At 48.5% G+C, this 22,595-nt stretch overlaps 1 protein-coding gene across 6 annotated transcripts in view; it reads right to left on the bottom strand.

The window, feature by feature from the left end:
• The window catches only part of Adamts10 (ADAM metallopeptidase with thrombospondin type 1 motif 10), a 31,188-nt gene extending 9,423 nt beyond the window's left edge, over positions 1 to 21,765 (bottom strand). For 3 of the 6 annotated variants that reach the window (XM_076919731.1, XM_076919733.1, XM_076919734.1), the window contains exons 1-14: positions 21,634 to 21,765; positions 16,719 to 16,905; positions 16,152 to 16,498; positions 14,830 to 14,986; positions 13,375 to 13,592; positions 8,037 to 8,120; positions 7,790 to 7,935; positions 7,250 to 7,293; positions 7,013 to 7,118; positions 6,776 to 6,922; positions 6,493 to 6,634; positions 1,253 to 1,360; positions 742 to 887; positions 586 to 649 (exon numbers count right to left, since the gene is read on the bottom strand). In XM_076919731.1, coding sequence (XP_076775846.1) covers positions 586 to 649; positions 742 to 887; positions 1,253 to 1,360; positions 6,493 to 6,634; positions 6,776 to 6,922; positions 7,013 to 7,118; positions 7,250 to 7,293; positions 7,790 to 7,935; positions 8,037 to 8,120; positions 13,375 to 13,592; positions 14,830 to 14,986; positions 16,152 to 16,498; positions 16,719 to 16,806 — 1,797 coding nt within the window. In that variant the 5' untranslated portion in view covers positions 16,807 to 16,905; positions 21,634 to 21,765. Of the gene's footprint in view, positions 1 to 585; positions 650 to 741; positions 888 to 1,252; positions 1,361 to 6,492; positions 6,635 to 6,775; positions 6,923 to 7,012; positions 7,119 to 7,249; positions 7,294 to 7,789; positions 7,936 to 8,036; positions 8,121 to 13,374; positions 13,593 to 14,829; positions 14,987 to 16,151; positions 16,499 to 16,718; positions 16,906 to 21,548; positions 21,568 to 21,633 lie in introns of those variants that run through there. The other 3 variants (XM_076919732.1, XM_076919735.1, XM_076919736.1) reach the window with 3 other exon arrangements.
• Positions 21,766 to 22,595: the final 830 nt, after the last annotated feature.

Here is a 22,595-nt window from a genome sequence, read left to right as displayed (position 1 = left end):
AGAGCTCGTTTGGGGGAAAAGGTGGAGTTCTTTTTAAATGTGAGGAGCATAGAAACACTCTGATAATCCCTACATAGGGGCCCCCAGAGGCCACTGCTCACTCCCAGAGCAGCCTTTCCTGACTTCTGAGCATCCCTTCCTCTGGCCTGTTGGGCTGCACACTTCAACATCTTCATGATTAGGTAATGGAGCCATCATCAGCCAAAGGGAGCACCAACATTTAAGGAGGAAGCAGTAGGAAGCTCCAGAGGGCAATGCACTCAAAATGGACTCTAAAAGAATGGTAGCGAGAACCCGGGTGTGATGCTGGTGAGAACAAGATCAGTCAGGCTTTGGCGGGTAGCAATGAGTAGGGGCTGGAGTCTGAGCTGTGAAGAGTGAAGACACTAAACCGAATTTGGAGTGGGGTCAGGGGGAGTGAGGACAATTATTTTAAGGGAGCTTATTTCTGAGGTCAAACAGTTTGAAGACCAGATGACAAGGGAGGTGCTGGGGTGGAGGGAAGGTGATAGGGTGACAGGGCAAAGATGGGTGGCTGGAGCAGGACCATGGAGAGTTTGGAGAAGGGTTCCTTGTAAAACTCACATTGGTGTTGCAGGACCGGTGCCTCCGTCTCTCGCCAAGACAGTATTTCCCCCCAATGGTTGGCCTGGAAGGAGCAGGGGTCAGTGGAGAGAGATGAGGCAGTGGAGATAGGACTGAGGGTTGTCTCACCGTTAGGAGAGGGTCTCAAGCGCTGACCTGGGGCTGTCGCAGTGACGGCTGGAAGATGATACACCACCACCACATGACCTGCTGCAGTCACCCCATGGAGTCCACGGGCCCCAGGCCCCATCTACACCCTCTGGCCGAGACCCAAAGGGGACACACACTCGTTTGTAGCACCACTGGGGGAAGGATGAGAGAGGAAAAAGGGGAGGAAAGGGATGAGTGTGACTTTACAGACCTCTGGCTTCAATGCCTCTTTTCTGTCCACCATCCCCCAGATGACAGGTGCAGTTCACTCTGGAATGGGGGTGTGTAACATGAGGAAAGGCTGGATCTGAGGCAGGGAGTCTGATACACTGCATCACAGCCTGAATCCAGATGCATGGCTAAGGACTTAACACTGTTCAAGCAACAGGCATGGCTTAAACAGAAACAGTACCCACAGCCTTTTAAACAAATGTGAAGGGTGTGGCTTGAGATGCCAGGGCTGTGGGCTCAGGCAGAGAAGGCAGGGCACAGGGGAAAGTTCTTGGCTGGTGCTCACCCCTTTGTCGATAGTGTGTGTTTGGCACAGTGTTCCCTCAGCAGCTGGGATGCTGTTGGTGATGCACCGATTACTCTTGCTCAGACACCATAGTTCACTGCAGACCTCCTGCAGAATGGAAGAGACCCCTCAGGCTCATTGTCATCCCACAGGCATGCCTTGGGGGACCCAGCACTTTCCCGGGTCCTAATGATCCCCCTTTGGGATCACGGCCTGATACTTCTCTTTTGTCAGTATGTATGGAACATTTATACTTGCTATAAAAACTCCTTTGAGCATTGTGACATTTATTTTGGTGCAAGAAAACCATGTGGAAAGATAACGTCCTCCTAAGACATAAAGATGGCTCAACAGGTAAAGGCACTTGCTGCCAAGCCTGAAGACCTGAATTCAATCCCTAGGATCTACATGGGGAAAGGAGGAAAGGACTCCTGAAATTGTCCTTTGACCTCCACACACATGCTGTGGAATAAACATGCCCAAAATAAATAAAATGCCCAAAATAAATAATGTAATTTTACAGAAAAAAAAAAAAAACACCCCATAGTCACTAGTTAGGTGTCATACTACTTACAGCCTAGTCTAACCCAGATCTTTGAAATGGGCATTGAATCTTACTGATTTCAGGTTCTTCCCAAACCTGGGGGGACCTACTATGGAAAACAGCAAGGATTTTTACTTTTGGGGGGGGGGCCAGTGAAACAACACAGGAGAGAAAAATTTGAAAAGTCAGGGCTATCCCAGGACAAGGATTTCCTTTGTAGTTTTTCTCAGCTGTGAGAATGCGTGGCAGGTTCAAGACTAGGTAGGTTCTGATGAAATTTGTGGGGCCGGTTCTCTACTTCCTCTGCATCCTGCTTGGGCTGGCTCAGGTCATTTGTTTGTTACACAAAACTGAAGCAGTCCCAGAAAGCTGTTTTGATTGTTTAGGTCAAGGTTAGTATCCCTGGAGAGAAGTCTCATCGTGTTCAGACACAGTGGAATTTCACTCTAGCCTACCTCCTACCCTGCCCTCTCAGAATCCTCCATCCAAGAATCCATCTGTAATCCTCTTTGAACAAAACCCTTCCAAGCCAATCCCTGAGTTCCAGGCTGATGAGAGGCTTGGATTTGAAGACCTGGATTTGAACTAAGCAATGGTTATAAGTAGGTACCGTTCTAGAGTCAGCTCAAGAGATACCTGCACACACATTTCAAGAACACTCCTTAAACAACAGCTCTCTCCAGAGAGTATGATTTCTGCCTCTCACAGGGACGTGCCAGGCTTTCTGTCTTCACCTGACTTGTATTTTCATGGCTACTTATAAGACCATGAAACCACTTGAGCTCCAACCCCACTCTACACTCCTTAAGATGCACTTATTCCAGCCCTGCTTCTGACCTCCGCTTCACAAGGAGACACTTGAATATGTAATAATTCCTAGGCTACTCCAGATTTCAACTTTGTACTGAATCACAGCTCTTATCTACGCCTGTTTTTTTCATTTATAAGATGGCCAGTTCCAACACCTGTTTTTTAACAGGGTCAATGAGATAGCTTACATAAATGTTCTCTGATTAGATAACAATGAGCACAGATAATGCTAGACCAGGAATTAAGCTCTACATATATTAACCAATTATTCTTATTCTTTAGCAAGGGTCTTCTGTATCCCCGGCTACCCTCCATCAGACTGTGTAGCCAAGGATGACCTTGAACTTCTGACCTTTCACCTCAAAAGTGCTTAGATAGAACCCACGCTTCATACACGCTAGGCAAGCACAGTACCAACTCAGCCCAGCTCCTATCCACCGATTCACATGTAGCAAATGCTTTTTATATGTCAGGAAGATGTTTTGTTCAAAAATAAAAGGTTCAGAGTCTAGGGAGCTAGCTTAGTCAGTAAAGTATTCGCCACATAAGCAGAAGGACCTGAATTCATTCCCTAGCACTCAAGTGAAAAAGCCAGGTGAGGGAGATGGCGTAGTAGTTAGCACTTGGTACACTTGTAGAGGACCTGGACTTGGGTCTCACATCCACATGATATCTCAGTAACTCCAGAGCCAGGGGGTCTAACCTTGTCTTCTGACCTCAGCAGGGACCAGGCACACACACACATGAAAAACACTCACATGTGTAAAAATGTAAGTGCTACTAAACAAACAAACAAAGTCAGATGTAGTTTTGTATATCCTTGTTTGTATATCCTCACATTGAAGAGGTAGAGACAGGTTGGTTCCTGACCAATGAAAAACCTTGTTTCAAAAGTAATGACACAAATAAATAAATGGTTCAGTTTAACCCACTGCCAGTCTCGGATAAAGCTTGCGGTTCTAATAGTTCCCCTCCACGATATCCTTTTGTAAAATATGAAGTCAAAGAGTGGTCTAGGTGTGGGGTGCTGGCGTGGAGAGGTGGGGTCAGCACTTACAGCACATGCTGTTTATTTTGAGGACCAGAGTTTGGATTCCAGCTCACAAACACCAGCAACTCCAGCTTGGGGAGATCTGATGTTCTTCATCTGGCCTCTAGGCACTTGTATATAAACACACAGGCACACAAACACATCAATAATACAAAAACATCTAAAAGAGACTGGGAGGTAGAGACAAACAGATAGCTATGCTGACAAGATGGCTCAGTAGGTAAAACCACCCTGATGACTTGAGTTTGATTCTTGGAACCTATGGTAGGAGATCAGACTCCCAAAAGCAATTCTTTGGCTCCCACATGTATGTATGCTTTCCACATAACACATAACACATGAATGTATGCCTTCCACATAACACATAATACATGTATGTATGCCTTTCACATAACACATGTATGTATGCCTTCCACATAACACATAAAGGAAAATTTTCAACACTGAAGCAAAATACTGACTTAAAGGAGAAATCTATGTTCAAAGTACAGCAGCTTGTGTTCTTACAATTTTAGCACATGTGCGCGCACACACACACACGCGCACACACACACACACACACACTACCCTCCTGAAGCCCCTGTTGCTTGGGGCAATGTTTACTGGAAGTTTAAATAAGATAATACACCATGTGCTTGGCACACATGAAATTCTCAGTAAGCATAAGCTACTATCATCCTTATTAAGTTCCAAGACACAGAAGACATTCACAGGTGGACCCAGAATTCCTTAGAAGGTGCTGGGGTGACCAGCAAAATTAAGGTTGGGGTGGGGCAAGAGTAAAAATGTCTGGCAACGCACAGTGGCGCAGACCTATGATCCCAGCAGCCAGTGGATCTCTGAGAGTGTGAGGCCAGCCTGGTCTACATAGCAAATTCCAGGCCAGCTATGACTACATAGTGAGACCTTGTCTTAAAAAAGAAATAAAGTAAATATGTCAAAACACTGCTTGCTTCAGCATGTATTTCTTTGTGTTACAGTGAGAGGAAGTGAGAGCAGTTTGATAGTCACCTGGTGTCTTTTGCACCAATCTTGGGAATAGCTATGTAAATGCAGTGGCTTCCTGTGGAGAGTGTGGCAGACTGGAGCGCTGGGCTCACTAGGACTGAGGCTGAACTGGGTCAGAATGTGATTAAGGAAATGATGGAGCTGGGCAGAGGAGGCACTAACTGGCTGAACTGTCACCAACACAGGGAGCCAGCAGACCTCTAGCTTCCGGGAGTGGGGAGGGAAAGCCGGGAGTGGGGTCCTCTGCACCCCAACTCACTTTTTTTCTCTATCTCTTTCTGCCTTATTCCCTTAAGATATGGTCTCTCACTGAACAAAGTGTTAGGAAGTCCCCGTAGGCTGTATCTACCCCACTACAGTACTAGGGATTCATGTGGGTGCTCAAATTTTGAATTCAGACACTTGTACTTATGTAGCAAGTGCTCTTACACCCTGAGATAGCTTCCCAGTTACTCAGCTCATATTTCTGAGATGGGGTCTCACTGCAGATAACACTGGCAGGCCTGGAACTTGTTATGTTATGACTTCAAACTCACACAGGTCCACCTGCCTCTGCCTTCTGAGTGCTGGGATTAAAGGTGTGCGCCTCCTCCCCAACACACACAAGCCTGCCCTAGCTCATTCACTGATGCCAAGATCAAAATCTGAGTCTGAACCTTAGGGAAGATAAGGGAGCTAGTCAGAGTTCCCAGGAGGCTCTCTCGGTTCATTGGCAAGTAAAGTAGTAGCCCCATTTCTAGGGAAACTATTTCACCAAGAATCTGCATATGTTGCTCGTAACTAGAGGTCACTGTTGCTGTAGCCCACAAGTGGCCTTTAGGAGGCACTCTAATCTAGCCCTCAAATTAGCTGTCCAGACATGCAAGCCATCCCACTGGGTGTGCATGTGCTCGGGAGTGTGCACAGTGTGTGTATGTGTGTACACACTCATGTGCACAGGCACTCACACATGCATGGCACACATGCATGTTGAAACCAGAGGCCAACCTTGTCTGTTGTTCCTAGGTAGCCATTCTTCTTGTTTTTTGAAACAAAGTTTCTCACCAAATCTGAAATGGGGTGGCTGGCCAGCGAGCCCCAGGAATCTACCCACCACTGCTTCCCCAGTGCCTGGTTTAAAACATGCACAACCGGGGCTGGGGAGATGGCTCAGCAGTTAAGAGCACTGACTACTCTTCCAGAGGTCCTGAGTTCAATTCCCAGCAACCACATGGTGGCTCACAACCATCTGTAAAAGGATCATATGTCCTCTTTCTTCTGATGTGTCTGAAAACAGCTACAGTGTACTTACAAATATAAAATGAATAAATCAATCTTTAAAAAAAACCAAAAACATGCACAACCATGCCAAGCTTATATATGGTTTTGTTGATCATAACTTAGGCTTACAAAACAAACCCTTCCCTGAGTCTCTTCCTTCCCCAAGCTCAGAACTACACTCTTTTTGTTTTGTTTTGTTTTGTTTTTTTTTCGAGACAGGGTTTCTCTGTATAGCCCTGGCTGGCCTGGAACTCACTCTGTAGACCAGGCTGGCCTCAAACTCAGAAATCCGCCTGCCTCTGCCTCCCAAGTGCTGGGATTAAAGGCGTGCGCCACCACTGCCCGGCTCAGAACTACATTCTAATTCTCAGTGTTTGCTGGTTTGCTTGCCATGTGGATACTTCACACACTCTGGTCCTCCCACATCCCTACAGGGAGTACGGAGTTCATTTCATCTCTTTCCCTGCTGTCTTGTCCCTCTGCTTCCCCAGGAGGGTGTCCAGTGAAACTTCCCACCCTGTGGTCACCTCCCCTTCCCAGGAAGGAAAGCAGGAAGGCTCTCTCTACCCCGTATTTACACTGACGCGATTTGACTCCATGCTGGAATCGGCACTGCTCATCGGCATCATAGGCCTGGCCAGGAGCCACCGTTGGGTACACGAAGTCCTGTCTGGGAGGCCGGTTATTCAAGCAAAGCCCCAGGCCGGAGCTAGGATTAGAAGAAAACAGCTGTCATGCCAAGGGGCCGAAAGGCGAAGACTTCAGGGTTATACCAGCTAGGTGTGGTGGTGAAGTCAGCTCTCCCAACATGTCTGTGCCCCACTTAGTGGGTGATGTGGCCCATGCTCACTCCAGAAAGCTGGTGATGTAGTCTCGACTGCATGATGACCACACAAACGGATTAGTCTTCATGGTAATGTGTGCAGCCATGAGCTTTGCTGGGTCCTGACCACGGGCCCCACAGCCGTTCCCCACACCGTCGTGATTCATGCCAAATCTGAGGAGAGGGGTGTCAGCTCTGCTAGAAACTAAGGGACCCCAACCCAGATCCTCTCAGCCTCCCCGATCCTGTGTCCCTTGGCCTCACGTGTGCCCGATCTCATGGGCGATGGTGAAAGCTGTGGCCAGGCCGATATCTTCATTGATACTGCAGCTCCTCTCGCGCTCACACATCCCACCCACAGGGGCCAGGCCTGGGAAATGGGAATGTGGGGTGGGTCAAGGGACCCAAAGATGTGCAGGCTAGGTTCTATCCACCACAGGAGGTCTCACCCCAGGATCACAGCCACCCTCCATGGTGCCTGCCACCAATGGGACTCAATACCTAGAGTGCCACAGGGTTTGTTCTTGTAGATGCAGATGTCATAGCTGTGGAAACAGATTTCAGGGCAGTGAGAGAGCTGGGTGGCCTCCTTAGAGGTCTCAGTTTTAGCATAGAAGACAAGAACAGGTAGGAGAGCGTATGCTTGGGTGTGTGTGCGCGTGCAAGAGAGAGCGACAAGGTCTTTTGTAGCCCTGGATGAACTTGACTTCTTGACCTTCCTACTTCCTTCAGTGCTCAGTTGAAAATGCCTTTACTGGCTCTGAGGGTTGAGTCCTGCCTAAGCCTTATGCTGTGCCTTCATTAGAACCAATCGCCAGTCTTGAGGATGCTGACAGTACATGACTGACTAAGTGACTGAATGGAATAAATGCCTGCGTAGTGAGGGCTCAAATGTCATCTCCCATTTTCAGGTCCTTGGCTCCTTAAATTAAAGGAGCCCTTCTATCCTCCACGCACAACTGTTCCCCTGCCTTAGACTCTGATGACACCTCTTCTACTTGCTCCATTGGCCTCAGCCCTGGAGTCCTCCCTGCTCCTTACCGTGTGATGAGCACAGCTGTGTCATGGTTTGCCACACCGTTCTCTGGGATGGCGTTGCCATGGCCACTGTGGCTCACGATGGATTTCTGCCACTTACAGAAGCTGTCCAGTGACTTCCCGGCATGATGGGTGATCTCCAGGGTGGGCTGTGGATGGAAAGATTGAGGTGCATGGGTGCCCCGCCACTGAGATATCAGGCATCAATGGTGCGGACAGAGAGAGGGTGAGACACACCCCAGTTGCATACCTGGTCCTCTGTGAGCAGGATAAGGCGAGTGACGAGGATGTTGACGGTGTTTCCCAGACTCGAGTCCTGGAAAAGTTTGGCAACCTGACCTCCAAGAAACAAGAGAGACCGAGTCTTAAGAGGAGCTCAGAACCGTGAAGGACAGAATAGCGGTGATGGCTCAACTGGTAAAGTGCTTGCCATGCAAGCATGAGGACCTGAGTTCAATTACCCATTAAAAAACAGACAAGAAACCCAGGCACGGGGCACATGCCCAGCTGTGATCCCAGCACAGGCGGAATCACAAGTTCAGTGAGAGATCCTGTCTCAAAGTGTCAGGTAGAGAACAAGGGGTGGGGGTGGGGGGCTCAGGAGGCACCAGTCCTGGCTGAGGAGCCATTGCTACTTAATGGACTCTAGGGGGAGGGAGGGCAGTTTTCTTCAGGGGTGTGGCTCTGGTTGGTTGTGTCTCCCCTCCCCCAAGCATCAGATGGACTCCGTAAATTAAACAAACAAAACCCAAAATATGATCTAGGTTTGGTGGCACAGTTTTAAACCCAGCACTCAGGAGGCAGACACAGAGATCCAGTTCAGCCTAATCTATAGAGTGTGTTCCAGGCCAGCTAAGGATAGATACACAGTGAGAACCTGTTTAAAAAAAAAGAGTACATGAAATTAGATTGGGAGACATGGCAGGGAGAATATGGGTGGAGGAATTGTGGGAGAAAGAGTAGAAGGTGGATATGATCAAAACACACTGTACACACACACATATGGAATTCTCAAGGAATAAATAAAAACTATACATTAAAAAAAGATGGAAAGCCACTGACGAAGTCACCAGTGTCAACATTTGGCTTTCACAGCTGCATACACATGCTCCCCTGCCTCGAAACTAAGAAGCAACAACCACTGTGAGCTGGGTGCTAGGTAACTGTGCTGCCTGTATCATTTCATTATTTTCACTCTCATCTCAAAGATGAGGGTGCTGGTGTACAGACGGCAGGGTGCATGGCTGGTGTACAGACGGCAGGGTGCATGGCTGGTGTACAGACGGCAGGGTGCATGGCTGGTGTACAGATGGCAGGGTGCATGGCTGTTGGCGCCATAGGTGAGATTCCAGTCTCTGTTGTTTACCAGCACACCTCTCTCTGTCCCAACTCCATGTTTCTCTACTTGTCCTCCAAATCCCATTCTTGTCCCTCCCTACGTGCCCAGCGGTTGCAGGAAGGATGTGAATGCGTCCTTACTCCTCCGCTGTCTGAAGGTACCAATCTAAGCATCCATACAGAAAGGCAACAGAGCCAGAGACAACCGAGAAGCAGGCAGACAGGAAGAGGAAGTGGCCTAAGGATAAGTGGACCCAGGTGAGTGACGGAGAGCGGGGTGTGTGGGTCTTGAGAGTCTTGCTTGGGCTATCCTAAACTTACTGGAAACCCCCAGGCAAGTTTTAGGAAACTTTGAAAGCCAGAACAAAAGATGTGGGGCTGCGACAGAACAGAGACAATGCTGTCAGAACGGTGTGTTATTTATTAGTCTGCTAAACTTTGTCTTAAAAATTTTAAAATCGTGTGTGTGTGTGTGTGTGTGTGTGTGTATGTGTGTGTGTGTATCTGCATGTTCTTAAATGTGTGAATTTATAACACAACTAGGAGTCAGTTTTCTCCTTCTACCATGTGGATCCAGAGGACAGAACTCTGGTTATCAGGCTTGATGGCAAGCACCTTTACCCTTGGAGCCATCTTGCTGGCCTTTGTCTCCTTTTGCTTCAATGAAACAAGAACCCATTCTTCAAACTATACTACATGCTGTGTGTTCTACCACTACCTTTCATCTTCTGTAGCAGGCAGCATTACAGTGACTATAGATCCTGTTAACAGGGGAGACAAAGGGAGGAACAGGACCTCAATCAAGTTCTAGTACAGGAACTGAGTACAGATGACGTATCCCTGGACTCTGCACCCATGGATTCAGCACTGACTAAATATATCCGTCAGTGGGCACACAGATAATCCCAGCACTTGGGAGGTGGATGTCGGAAGAAAACAGGTTCAAGGCTAGTCTCAATGATATAAAGAATTGAGTCTAGACTTCATGAGACCCTGCTGAAGAAGACAAAGGAGGAGAGAAAGGAGGAAAAGAAAAAGAAAGAAAATATCTCACAATATTGCATGTTGGGGAGATGGCTCAATAGGTAAAATGCTTGCTGGATAAACATGAAAATCTGAGTCTGGATTTCTAGCACACACATCTATGTTGGTAGTGCTAAGGAAACAGAACAGGCAGATTCCTGGAGCTCACCATGGGGCAGCCAGCCTAGCCAGTCGGTGGGGCAGCCAGCCTAGCCAGTCGGTGGGCTACAGATCCAGTGAGAGACCTTACATCAAAAAATAAGATGCAGGGGCTGAAGGGACAGTTCAAGAGTTCATAACATTGGCTGTTCTAGAGTATCTGATTCAATCTCCAGAACCCACATGGCAGCCCCAAACACCAGTAACTCTATTTCCAGGGGTCGTGACGCCCTCTTCTGGTCTCCAAGGGCCCTGCATGCACATGGTGCACAGACAGACACTGAGGCAAAACAACATATACAAAAGTAATAAATAACTGGAAAAAAAGAAAATATGGCGAGTGATTGATGAAGACACCCAAGTGTCAACCTCTGGCCTTGACATGCAGTGCACATGGATGTACACACAGCTGCACATATGAATATATATATGTGTGTATATATATGCCACACACACTCAAAATTGTGTGTACTAAACACACAGAGACTTTCCCCCTGATTATCAGGCTCTAATACTGTCTAAAGCTGCTTTAAAAAATCTTTGGGAGGTTGTGAAGAAGTTACATGAAATTGTCTATCATCTAAAGTAAAAGATAAACATCTGGAGACTTTGGCATTTATAAGGGTCTTGGAACAAACTACCACCGCAAAGGGCTGATTGCAGATGTGAATGTGGAGCTATGAAGTTATCTGTTTTGTATTTTGTTTGAGATAGGGTCTCACTACGTAGTCCTCAAACTCATAGAGAGCCTCCTGCCTTTATGTTGCAAAGGTGGGATTAGAGGTATGCACCACTACACCTGGTCAAGGAGGCTATCTGTATGCATGAATAGGTAGGTGCTAATTACAAGAATACCGTGAAGGTGTATGTATTGCTAACCTTAATGAGATCCTGCAAGCTGTGTTTTTGAGTGTATGCATGTACATGCGTATTCTTGTGCATGGTTGTGTGTTGTAGCCAGAAAGCAGCTAGTATCTTCTTGAGTTGCTCTCTGCCTTGTTTTTCTGATAAGGTCTTGCTGAACCTGGAAGTTGCTGAAAGAGCAAGGCTGGCCACCCAAAGGCTCTACCTACCTGTCTCTCTCTCTCAGGTGCTGGGATTGTAAGCATGTACCACCAGGCCTAGAACTTTTAAAAAATGATTATTTGTGTGTGTGTGTGTGTGTTTGTTCACATATGTCATTGCATGAAGGGGGAGGTCCAAGAACAACTTGCAGAAGTCAGTTTTCTCCTCTATGGTATAAGTCCTGGGAATTAATGAACTCAGATCCTCAAGGTTGGCAGCAGGCACTTTTATGTGCTGAGGCATCTCACTGGCCTACTTGCTTTATTTGTTTGTTTGCTTTTTTTTTTTTTTTTTCCTTCAGGACAAGAGTTCCTTTCTGTAGCCTTGGATGTCCTGGAACTCGTTCTATAGGCCATACTGGCCTCAAACTCAGAGATCTGCCTGCCTCTGCCTCCTAAGTGCTGGGATCAAAGAAAGGCATATGCCACCAGTGCAGCTTATTTTTAATTTTTAAATGTGGGTTCTTTCTTTCTTTTTTTTTTTTTTTTGGTTTTGAGACAGGGTTTCTCTGTGTAGCCCTGGCTGTCCTGGAACTCACTCTGTAGACCAGGCTGGCCTCAAACTCAGAGATCTGCCTGCCTCTGCCTCCTAAGTGCTGGGATCAAAGAAAGGCATATGCCACCAGTGCAGCTTATTTTTAATTTTTAAATGTGGGTTCTTTCTTTCTTTTTTTTTTTTTGGTTTTGAGACAGGGTTTCTCTGTGTAGCCCTGGCTGTCCTGGAACTCACTCTGTAGACCAGGCTGGCCTCGAACTCAGAAATCTGCCTGCCTCTGCCTCCCACACAAAAAAAGCACTTTATTGACTGTGCCATCTCCTCAGCCCCTGCAAGTTTATTTTTACACAAAGAAAACTCTTATGACATATCTACCATGGGCTATGAACCATTTCCCTTTTCCCCTTGTGGTTTGTTTGTTTTGTTTTAACATTTACTGGCCGAGTATGGTGGCATATACCTTTAATCTCAGTACTTGGGAGGTAGAGGCAGGTGGATCTCTGTGAGTTTGAGGCCAGCCTGGCCTACATAGAGTTGCAGGATAGCCAAGGATACACAGAGAAGCTGTCTTGAAAAACAAACAAAACAAAAAAAAAATTACTTTATTTTTTAGTTCTGTGTATGTATGGGAGCATGTGTACAGGGGAGTACAAGGGAGCAGGGTTGGCCGAAAGATGGGTGGGATTTCCTAGAAGTGGAATTGTGGTTGTGAGCTTCCATGTGTGTGTGCTGCGCACTACCTTTGGGTCCTGTGTAGTAACTGCTCTTCACTGCTGACCGCTTACCACCCGCCACCTTCCCACGATCCCTGCCATCCCCTGCTACTTTGGTTTTTCCATAGCTCAGGTTCATCTTGGATTTGCAATTCTTCCTCAGGCTTCAGAGTGCTGAGATGCTAGGAGCTTGGGGATTCCAGAGCTGCATGTGTGTTAGGCATGCCATGCATCGACGCACATGCATTATCTGTTCACTGGGTCTACTTTAGTCTTTATAGGAGTTAACTCATGGCGGAGAGTGAAGACCTTGCTCGAGGCAGAGTACTTAAGGCCCCAGTTTTCAGGTTTTCAACCTGTGGGTCGAAATCCCTTTGGGGGTCACATCAGATATCGTGCATATCAGATATTTACATAATGATTCATAACTAGCAAAATTACAGTTATAAAGTAGCAATGAAATAATTTTATGGTTGGGTCACTCCGACATAAGGAACACAGTATTAAAGGATCACAGTATTAGGAAGGCTGACATAAGGGGACAGAGTTGCAATTTAAGCCCAGGCAAGCCGCCTCCATCAGCGCAGCTGTCTGTCGCTAAGCCTTTGGTACAAAGCTTCTGCCTATCGCTCACGGCTTTTGCAGACCTCTTTTTTTATTCTTCCCCTTTTCCAGTTTATTGTTCTGGCCTCTGGTTGCAGATCAGGGTGAGGGTGTGACACCCTCTCCCTTGACATCCTAGAGGCTAGCTACAAGTCCTCAGGACTCCAGGTGTAGGAAGGGGGAGGCACTTACAATGTTCATGATGGCCAACACATACTGCTCCACATCTCTCCGCCCATGGTAGGCCACCATCATCTTGTCGGCTACCACCAGGGTCTCCACGTAGCGCTCTCTGCTGACTGATCGCTTCAGGCCCGGCTGGCCTCGCTCAGATTCATTCCCCAGGGGCCTGGCAGGCGGTGGCTTCAGGGTGCGTAACCACCATGGACGACCCTTCCATGGTTTCTCATCTGGGAAACAAAGTAGAGGCACCGAGCACCTATTGCTGGTGGGTCCCAGAACTGCCTGACAACTGCCATACAGAACTCCTGTGTGTCTCCTGACTCTTCTGCCCAGCAGCCGTGGTAGACGGCATTCATCCTTGAGCTCTTGACCTTGCCAAGCACGTTGATGCTAGGTTTGTGTTGCCATAGCCACCTTATAGGCTTTCCTATTCTTTCACTCCCTAAATGGTTTACAGTGACCTGTTGTGTGGTGAACATGATTGTAGGAAGAGTGCCCGAGCTCTTCAGCTGACTGCCTGTGTGTGTGTAGGCCAGAGGTTGACATTGGGTGTCTTCCTTATATTGTTTTCAATCTTATATATAGAGACAGGGTCTCACTTGAACTCGGAGCTAACTGATTCATCTGATCTAGCTATCTAGCTTGTTCTAGGGATCACCTGTCTGTCTCCCTAACCCTGGGATTTTATGTGGCTTGATGTATTTTTGCCAGGATGCTAGGGATATGAAGGTATGAATTCTGGTTGGTCCTCATACTTGCATGGTGAGGACTTTACTCACTAAGCCATCTCCTCAGCCTGACTTTTTTTTTTTTTTTTAAAAAACATCTTTTATTCTTCTCTCATACATTACATCTTGACCACAGTTACCCTCCCTCCATTCCTTCCACCCAAGGACATCCACCGGACATGGCCTAACAAGATACATACAATAAGACTGGGCATAAAACTCTCATATCAAGGTTGGGCAAGGCAACCAAGCAGGAGGAAATGGGTCCCAACTGCATCAGCCTTTCTTTGTGTGTGCATGTTTTGTAGGGCCTTCTGCAACTCGGGTAAACACTCTACCACTCAACTCACTCTTAGCCCTTGTTGGCGTTTCAGCGGCTTTAACTACTCAAGTGTCGGCTGTGACCAGTCTGCAGGTTAACCGTGTGATCTGGCAATGATTTGAGGTCAAGAATGGCTTCCCCTCTGAACACCTATCAGCTGCCAGATGGCTGACCACAGCAACGATGGTCACTCCACTGTCTTACAGCATCATCCTCTCAGTATCTGTATCCTTCATGGCCCTGGCCTGCAGGTGAATGGAACTCTTGAGTTCAATCACTGTCCTCTCAAAAGTTTCTTTTTCATGGTACAGTGTCCAGTTGACCTTTGGGGTGGAGAGACTCAGCTGCCAATCTCTACCTCTAAGGAGTAAAGTCATATAACCTCCTTGCCCATCCCCAAAGGCACAGGAGTACCTCTCACTCCACAGGCTGTGTCCAGGTGGGGGTGACGCAGAGACGAACGCTTGTATACTACATGAGGGCCACTCTCTTCCGGGCCACGGCGACCTTTGGGTCCACCTTGCAGGGGCTCAATCAGATACTCTTCGTCATCTGCCACGATCAGACCATGCTGGATGGGGGACAGAAAGCTCAGTTAGGCTCTGGTGTCCTGGACTCTATCTCTCTGATTTTCTTCTTTTCCCCTTTTCAGTACTAGGAACCAAAGCTAAGGCCTTCTGCATGCAAGGCAAGTACTCTACCACTGAGCTCTTCTTTTGTTTGGTTGTTTTTGTTTGACTGAGGTGAGGTTTTATGTAGCTCAGGCTAGCCTCAAACTCACTGCGTGGTTTAGATGACTCAGAACTTCTGCCTCCACCTCACAAGGGCTTGGGATTGCCCCACATCTGGTTTATATTGTCGCGTGTGTGTGTCTGTGTGAGTGTGTGTGTGCGTGTGTGTGTGTCTGTGTGCGTGCATGTGTGTGTGTGTCTGTGGAGGTGTACAAGCCTGAGCACTTGTACACAGGCAAGAGGAGGAACAGGAGGTCCCCTGTCACTCTCTGCTTTATCTCCTCCAGACTGGATTTCTCACTGAATCTGGGACTTGCTATTTTCTGGTTAGACTGGCTGGCTATGAAGATCTCCAGAATGTTCTTGTCTCCCCTACCAGCCAGCCCTTCAGTTACAGGTGTGCACAGGCTGGGATCTGAAGTCAATTCCTAGTGTATAAACTCTATTAACTGAGCCACCTCCCCGGTCCCAGTCTTAAAAGAAAAAGAAAACATTTAAAACATTTTAAGTTCAATTTCATTCTCTCTCCCTTTTCCTCCCTTCAACCCCTCTTAAACTCTTTTAATTCCTTACAAGGGTGTTTTTACGACACTTATTTGTGTGTGGCTGTGTGTGAGTGTGCACATGCCACCGCACATGTGTAGAGCTCAGAGGACACCTTGAGGAAGTTCCTCCCTCCCCTCCATAACATGGGTCCTGGGGATCAAAGTCAAGTGTTCAGGCTGGACAGCAAGTGCCTTTATGCATTGAGCCATCCCACCCTACTGCTAGCGTGCTATGCTTTTTTGTCTACCTTCTAGAGACACATGTTGCTTTACTTTCAGCCTTACATAAGTCTATACATTTTCCTTTAAGTACATCTTCTGCTTCTTCTCAGAGGACCTATCAGCTCGAAATACTTTTAAAACACCCTACTATGATGGTTACATTGTGCTGATCATGTGGTTTTCTTAACTTCCAGAAAGAACTGGGCATATCCCCTGCTTCCCAGAATCCTCAGCTCACCAGGCCCCCACAGGTGCTGATGGCCACATGGGAGCTACCAGCCTGGCCTTGCAGGTGGCCAGCGTAGAGGCAGTGGGCCCGGGCAGCCCTCTGCCAGGCCAGACCTTCCCGGGTCCAGTACTCCACTGAGACGTGCCCTGCCAGGAGATGGGGGCTGCGAGTCAGGTTCAGCAGGAAGTGAGTGCTGGGTGCGGCCACCTTGTAGAATAGGCGGGACTCAGCTGTAGCCCCCGCACCCCGACGCTGCCTCCGGAGGGCAGGTGGAGAGAAGGCCAGCATTGCCCCGTTGTGGTCCACTCGAGTTGGGAAGGCAATCTCATAGCTCTCCAAACTGGACAGAAGTTCATCTATAGGAAAAGGGGTAAGAAGACTGGGGTGGGTCCCAGCTGCCAAAGCAGTAATTCCTCATCATCCTCGAATCCAGGTCACCTAGTGACTACTCAGCCTATGCATTCCCACCCATGAATCCCCCCAACCCTAGCCCCTGACTTCTCTCTTTCTCAAGGACCAACTGGTTTCCTTAGTTTCTTGGTCCCTTTGAATTGACACCATTGAATCATTTCCTACCTTGAGATCTGAAGGCATGTGTGACCTTGAGTGTGAGGCCCAGCCCCAGGGCAAGGGCCCAGCGGAGGATCTGGCAGGCAGAAGCCATAGGGGCTACGTGTCCACATGTCTCTCCCCAGCCCCGGCTGCTGGCAGCCCCTACAGTGCTGCCTCCTCTGTTCACAGTCTGGGCAGCATCACTGGTCCCCTGGGAAGAGAGACTGAGTCAGGAGGGGCTTTGATCCCACTGTAGCCAGTGCCAAGGACCCTTGCCAGACTGAAAGGGGTGCCCTGCAAGCTCTCCTTGCCAGACTGAAAGGGGTGCCCTGCAAGCTCTCCAAGACCAAAGCACTTCTATCAGAAGATTTCAGAACAATTTTAGTATTTGTTCTTATCTCCCACAGCCTCCCTATCATGTCCACACTCAGAAGGAACAGGGACGAGGACAAGAAGCCACCTTCTCAAGTAACCGATCTAGAATCGCCTGGGAGGTAGGCCTCTGAAAATGCCTGTCAGAGAAAATACTGATTGGGTTCTGTTAGTGGGTGGGAGTAATCCCCAAGCAAGGCACCCTGGACCGCACGAGAAAAGGAGCTAGTGCCAGCAAGATGGCTTAGTGAGTACTGATGCTTGCTATCAAGCACGGCAACCTGAGTTCAACCCCCTAAGCCCACACAGTGATCAGGAAGAACTGCAAGTTGTCCTCTGCTTCCACATCTGTGCTGTGGAACATGATGAGTGGGCACAAGCACGCAAAATTAAAAATTAAAAAAATTTTAAAGTAAGCCCTGTATCCCCTAAATTACTTTTGCCAGGGTATTTTGTCATATGAACAGGAAAATACCAAGACAAACACTAGTGTATTTCATGTTCAGAATAAGTCTCTGCCTAAGTGGGGACTACAATCAATCATTCTAGATCACCGTTTGTATAGATGAGAGGTGATGAAAACGGACCAGGGTTATGCAGCAAACTGTGGTAGAAATCAGATTCACTCAAGGGCTAATGACAGTCCTGGGCTGGGTGGATTCAGAGTAGATGATCTCACAGCTCCCCACATGACAGCAGGTGCTGTCTTCTATCCTTCTGAAGCTTTGCTTCTGGGAGTGACAGACATGTCAATGTAGAGAAAAGAGGGTGTCCCAGATTATGACATGTTCTCTAGAGAAACCAGTTGTTTGAAGGACAAAAATAACAAATCATGAGGGAACAGAGAGTGCACCAGGCTAGGGAACTGCAAAATCAAAGGTGGGGAGCGGGGTGGGGTGGGGTGGGGGGCAGTGAGCTGGCTCAGCAGGTGAAGGCATCTGCTCTGGAAGCTTGCCTGACCAGCCTTAGCTTACTCCCCAGATCCTGTCTGACCTCCATGCATTACTTCATATCCTCTGATTTCCATAGGCACAGGGTAGCACCTGCATACCCTCATCCACACACATCAGTAACAAAACATCAGAGAAACCTTGACGATTCTGCAAGATCCAGCACTAAACAAGAAGTGTAACTTAGAAAACAAAGCAAGCAAACCAACCAACCCCTAAAACCAAATTAAAAACTGTGGTCACTTTAAAGCCAGGGCAATGGTCAGGGAGAATTTCCAGCCCATAATTAAAGTCAAGGCTAAGGCCTTCCAGGCTTTCTTCAAGTCCCCATCATCTTAGGATCTGAATTTGGATCCCTGGCTACAGGTATCTCCCCCTCTCCCTCTGATTTTCAAGAAGAGGTTTCTCTGTATTGCTCTGGCTGTCCTGGTACTCACTTTGTAGCCCAGGCTAGCCTTGAGCTCAGATATACCTGTCTCTGCCTCCCTAGTGCTGAGATCAAATATCACCATCCTGGCTTACAGGTACATTGTTACCTTGCTACATTGTGATCACATATTCTCAGAGGCTTTACCTTCACCTTACATTCCTAGCCTTGCTCTTTAATTAAAAAAAAAAAATGCATTCTTCCTTTATTTTGTGTGTACGGAGGTCAGAGGACAACTTTTGAGAGTTGGCTCTCCCCTTCTACCATGTGGAGCCAGAGGATCTATCTCAGGTCATCAGGCTTGGCAGCAAGCTCCTTTATCCGCTGAGCCATCTTTATTCTGCTTTTGCTCTCAGATCCTTTCTCCTTCCTAATGTGAGTTAATCCTGCAGGCAGGCCTGTTTCTCAGGCATCTGCCCCAGACTAGTCTGCTGGAGACACTACTTTGGGCTAACCACTCTGCCAAGCCCCTTCCCTGCCCTCTGGTCCCCACCCTCCACCTCCTCTTCTGTACAAATCCAAGCCCCCCTTAATCACACAGTCTTGTTTTCATTGCGTTCCAGCCAAGTCTGAGAGTCAATCCCCAAACAGGGCAGTTTGGCAGAAGACAGAGAAGCCGGAATTTCTCCAAGATGCTAGCAGAGAAAGTCACATTCCCTACTTCTGCTTGGATCCCTGCAGTAAGAGACATCTCTCTTACAGATATTTTGGAGTTGCACAGTCTTGTTCATCTAGACTGTGTACTCTGGGTTGGGTGGTGGGTTCCTATCTTCCTCTCAGCCCCCCACTTCTAGAGGCCTCACTAGTTAGTATCATGTTGAACATATATGGATTCTTCTGTCAGTTGGCACTGGGCAGGGGACGAAGCCAGAAGGGGCACAAAGGAAAAGAGGCAGGTTGATTTTCAGCTCTAAACTGAGGTTTTGGTTTTTTTTTTCCTGTTTGTTTGTTTGTTTTGTCTTTTTGAGACAGTATCTCATATATCCTAGATTCACCGCAAACTTTTTATTTAGCCAAGAACTTGAATTTGTGGTTCGCTTGCTTCCACCTTCCATGTGCTGAGAAGGGACAGTGTGTGCCACCATTCCCAGTTTATGCGATCCTGGGGATGGAACCCAGGCCTCAGCACGCTCCCAACTGAGCTATATTCCCAGCCTCCTAGAGATGAGTTTCTGCAGCTCAGAGTTTGCTGAGTCTTCTGACCCCTTCCTTGGGCCTGGTAAAAATCCTCTTGACTTTCATCTTTTCTCAGTTCTTAAAGTTAACATCTTCTCCTCCCTCAAGGTCCTTCTTTTTCTTCTTTCCCACCACTCCTTCTGTGGAGACCTCAACTAAATCTGAAATCGACCCAGAAGGTGGGAGAGATGGCTCAGTAGTTAAGAATGACTAATGCTCCTACAGAGGACTTGGGTTTGCTTCCGCCCAGCACACATAGTAGGCACATTATGACCACTTATAACTCTGGGTCCAGGCGATCTGATACCCTCTTCTGGCCTCCATGGGCACCTACATAAACATGTTACTCATAAACTCATGCCATCACATACATGCACACATTTATAAGTAAGTATATATTTTAAATATATTTAAGTTTTAAAAAGGCTGACAATAGTCCTCTCCAGCTTTAAGCATCCCATTTTACCCAAGGTAGCAATGGCAGGGGACCCAGCCTCCCAACCTCTGACCTTTCTCTCACCTGCCCACAGGGTAACAGCTACTGGTAGGAGTGTAGGCTCTCAGATACCAAGATGGGGCAGACAAGGCCTATCTGAGGATGAGTTACAATTGAGAGGGGTCTCATGTTTGGCTCGGCACAAGACCACAAGAGAGGGATCTACACTATGGGTGTGTATATGTATCGTGTGTGTGTGTGTGTGTGTGTGTGTGTGTGTGTGTGTACCTAGGCTTGGCCCTTCCCTCAAGCCCCTCCTCTAGAGGCTGCAGGGAGGCCACTAGCCTGGGGGAAGGGGGCAAGTGCCAGAGGAGGAAATGCCTCGGGGAAACTGTGGCTCCGTCCCATCCCTGGGATCCTACGGGAACCAGCACTCCACACCTAGACCTTTGTAGGCCAGGCTGTGGGGGAACCCTGCTAAAGAGGCAGACGCTTCTCTGGTGGAGGACAGAACTTCTTTGGCCAGGCATAGGCAGCCGTCAGCCGGAGGCAGCAGGCTTCCTCCAGGCATGCACATCTGGCCTGGCTGCTGCGAGCACACAGACAAAAGGCAGACAGGAGGCCTAAGGGGGAGGGGCTGCACTGCTCACCACTCCCATTACCACCAACCAGCTGTTAATTAAAGTGTGTCTCCCCCTGGTAGAGAGACACCTTGCCTCAGTACAGTGGCACTGATGACCAACTGAGGGGAAGTGGCAGTCCCAGCTCCACTCTCACAGGCAGACACACAAACAGTCACACTATAGGGCAACCACACTTGAACAGCAGGAAGGCCTAGTTCACTACCCAAACACACACAACGACATACCCCAGACCTATGTATACAGAAACACATATTTCCACACGGACACACAAGACAAACCCAGACAAACATGTACACCAGAGGCCTATGTGCACAGTTACACAAGACAACCCACAAGCCTAGGAGCCTATATATGTTCATTTAACACAGAAAGTCAACACACACACACACACACACGCGCACACGCACACGCACACGCGCACGCGCACGCACACGCACACGCACACGCTTACACATTCATAGCAGGGGAACTAACAAATCCTATAAACTCAGGCACAAATACATACAGGCATTTCCACAAATAACGCTCCAGAGAAATACAAATATTCAGAGCCGGACACACTTGGCATTTACACGCACGACAGGCACTTTTCTGAGTGCAAATGACAGTTTACCCTCACTTAGGCAAACACTCAACACACCTCAACAGTCTGCCCACACAGTCGCTCCCAGATGCTGAAAGCCACAAGGGCACACAATCCGCAGAAGCACAACCATTTAGATTCGTGGTTGACCTCGACCCCCGCCCCAAACCTGAGCCAACCCAAACAGACAGGCAGTCTGTATCTGCACACTTCAGGGCCACTCCGCACCGACAGAACACACGCACAACGGCATCCATCCGGCACACCTTGTTCCTGAGACACACAAAGTCACTTATAATCACTGCACTCCGGCGACTGCACTGCCCAGCTGGGTCCCCAGATCGCCGGTACCTGCGTGCCTGGAGCCTCCGGTCCGCGGTAGCCGCACAGACTCACCGCCAGGCGCACAGGAAGGGAGGGAGCGAGCGCGGTGGCGTGGCCGGGGGAGGGGGCGCGGGAAGGCACTCACTTCCTGAGCAGCCTGCCAGGGTTATAAAAAACCCCCAAACCCCGCCCGCCGCCGCCGCTGCTGCTGCCGCCGCCGCCCAGGGCCTCAGGCTGGACCCAAGCCAAGGACCCCGGAGCCCGGATTACCCCGCCTCGCGAAGGGCACCCGCGTGGGTGGAGATGCCGGGAGGAACTTGGGGTGGGGGTTGGAATGGGAGTTGGAAAAGGTTTTTTGGGGGGGAGGCTGGGGGCGGGGATAGAAGAAGGCGGGGTTGGGGGTGAGGGGACTGAGGTGGACAGTGGGGGAGGAGAGGACGCACACGGTAGGGGGATGGGCGGAGGACGGAAAGGAGGGGTTAGGCGGGAGATGGTTGGGGGAGGAAAGTTTAAATAGAAAGAGGTGGAGGAGATGGGGGCTTGGAGAAAGGGGTAAAATCGAGTTGGATGGTAGAGAGGGGGATGGGACAAGGGGAGAGCCCAATGCCTTGCCTCCATTAGCCAGTCAACAACAGCTGTTATTTATTGAGGGCTGGTCCTTGCTCAAGCAAACATTTTTCAGGCGCCTCCCCGTGTGCCAGGCACGGTGCCCGAGGGTGAGTGAATAAATCTCAGTTGGGTCCCAGCTTCACAAAGCTCCCGCCTGGGGGCTTTGATCTGCTTGTCCTTTGAGTTCACTGCTTTAACTCGCTAGACCTAGCTAGTCCCATTTTACAGATATAAAAACTAAGGCCTGCCAGAGAAGTCATGATCATCTTTGGGACACAGTGTTTAAATTGATGAGGAGTTTGTACATGAAGGAGATGACCAGTGTAGTGGAGCAAGGCTGGGATTCCAGCCAGCTTCATCCCAGGCCCGATTGTGGGAGT

Source organism: Arvicanthis niloticus, chromosome 22 (assembly GCF_011762505.2).
Source record: "Arvicanthis niloticus isolate mArvNil1 chromosome 22, mArvNil1.pat.X, whole genome shotgun sequence".
Taxonomy (NCBI): domain Eukaryota; kingdom Metazoa; phylum Chordata; class Mammalia; order Rodentia; family Muridae; genus Arvicanthis; species Arvicanthis niloticus.
Note: the sequence above shows the minus strand (reverse complement) of the source record. Positions and strands in the feature narration are given on the sequence as shown.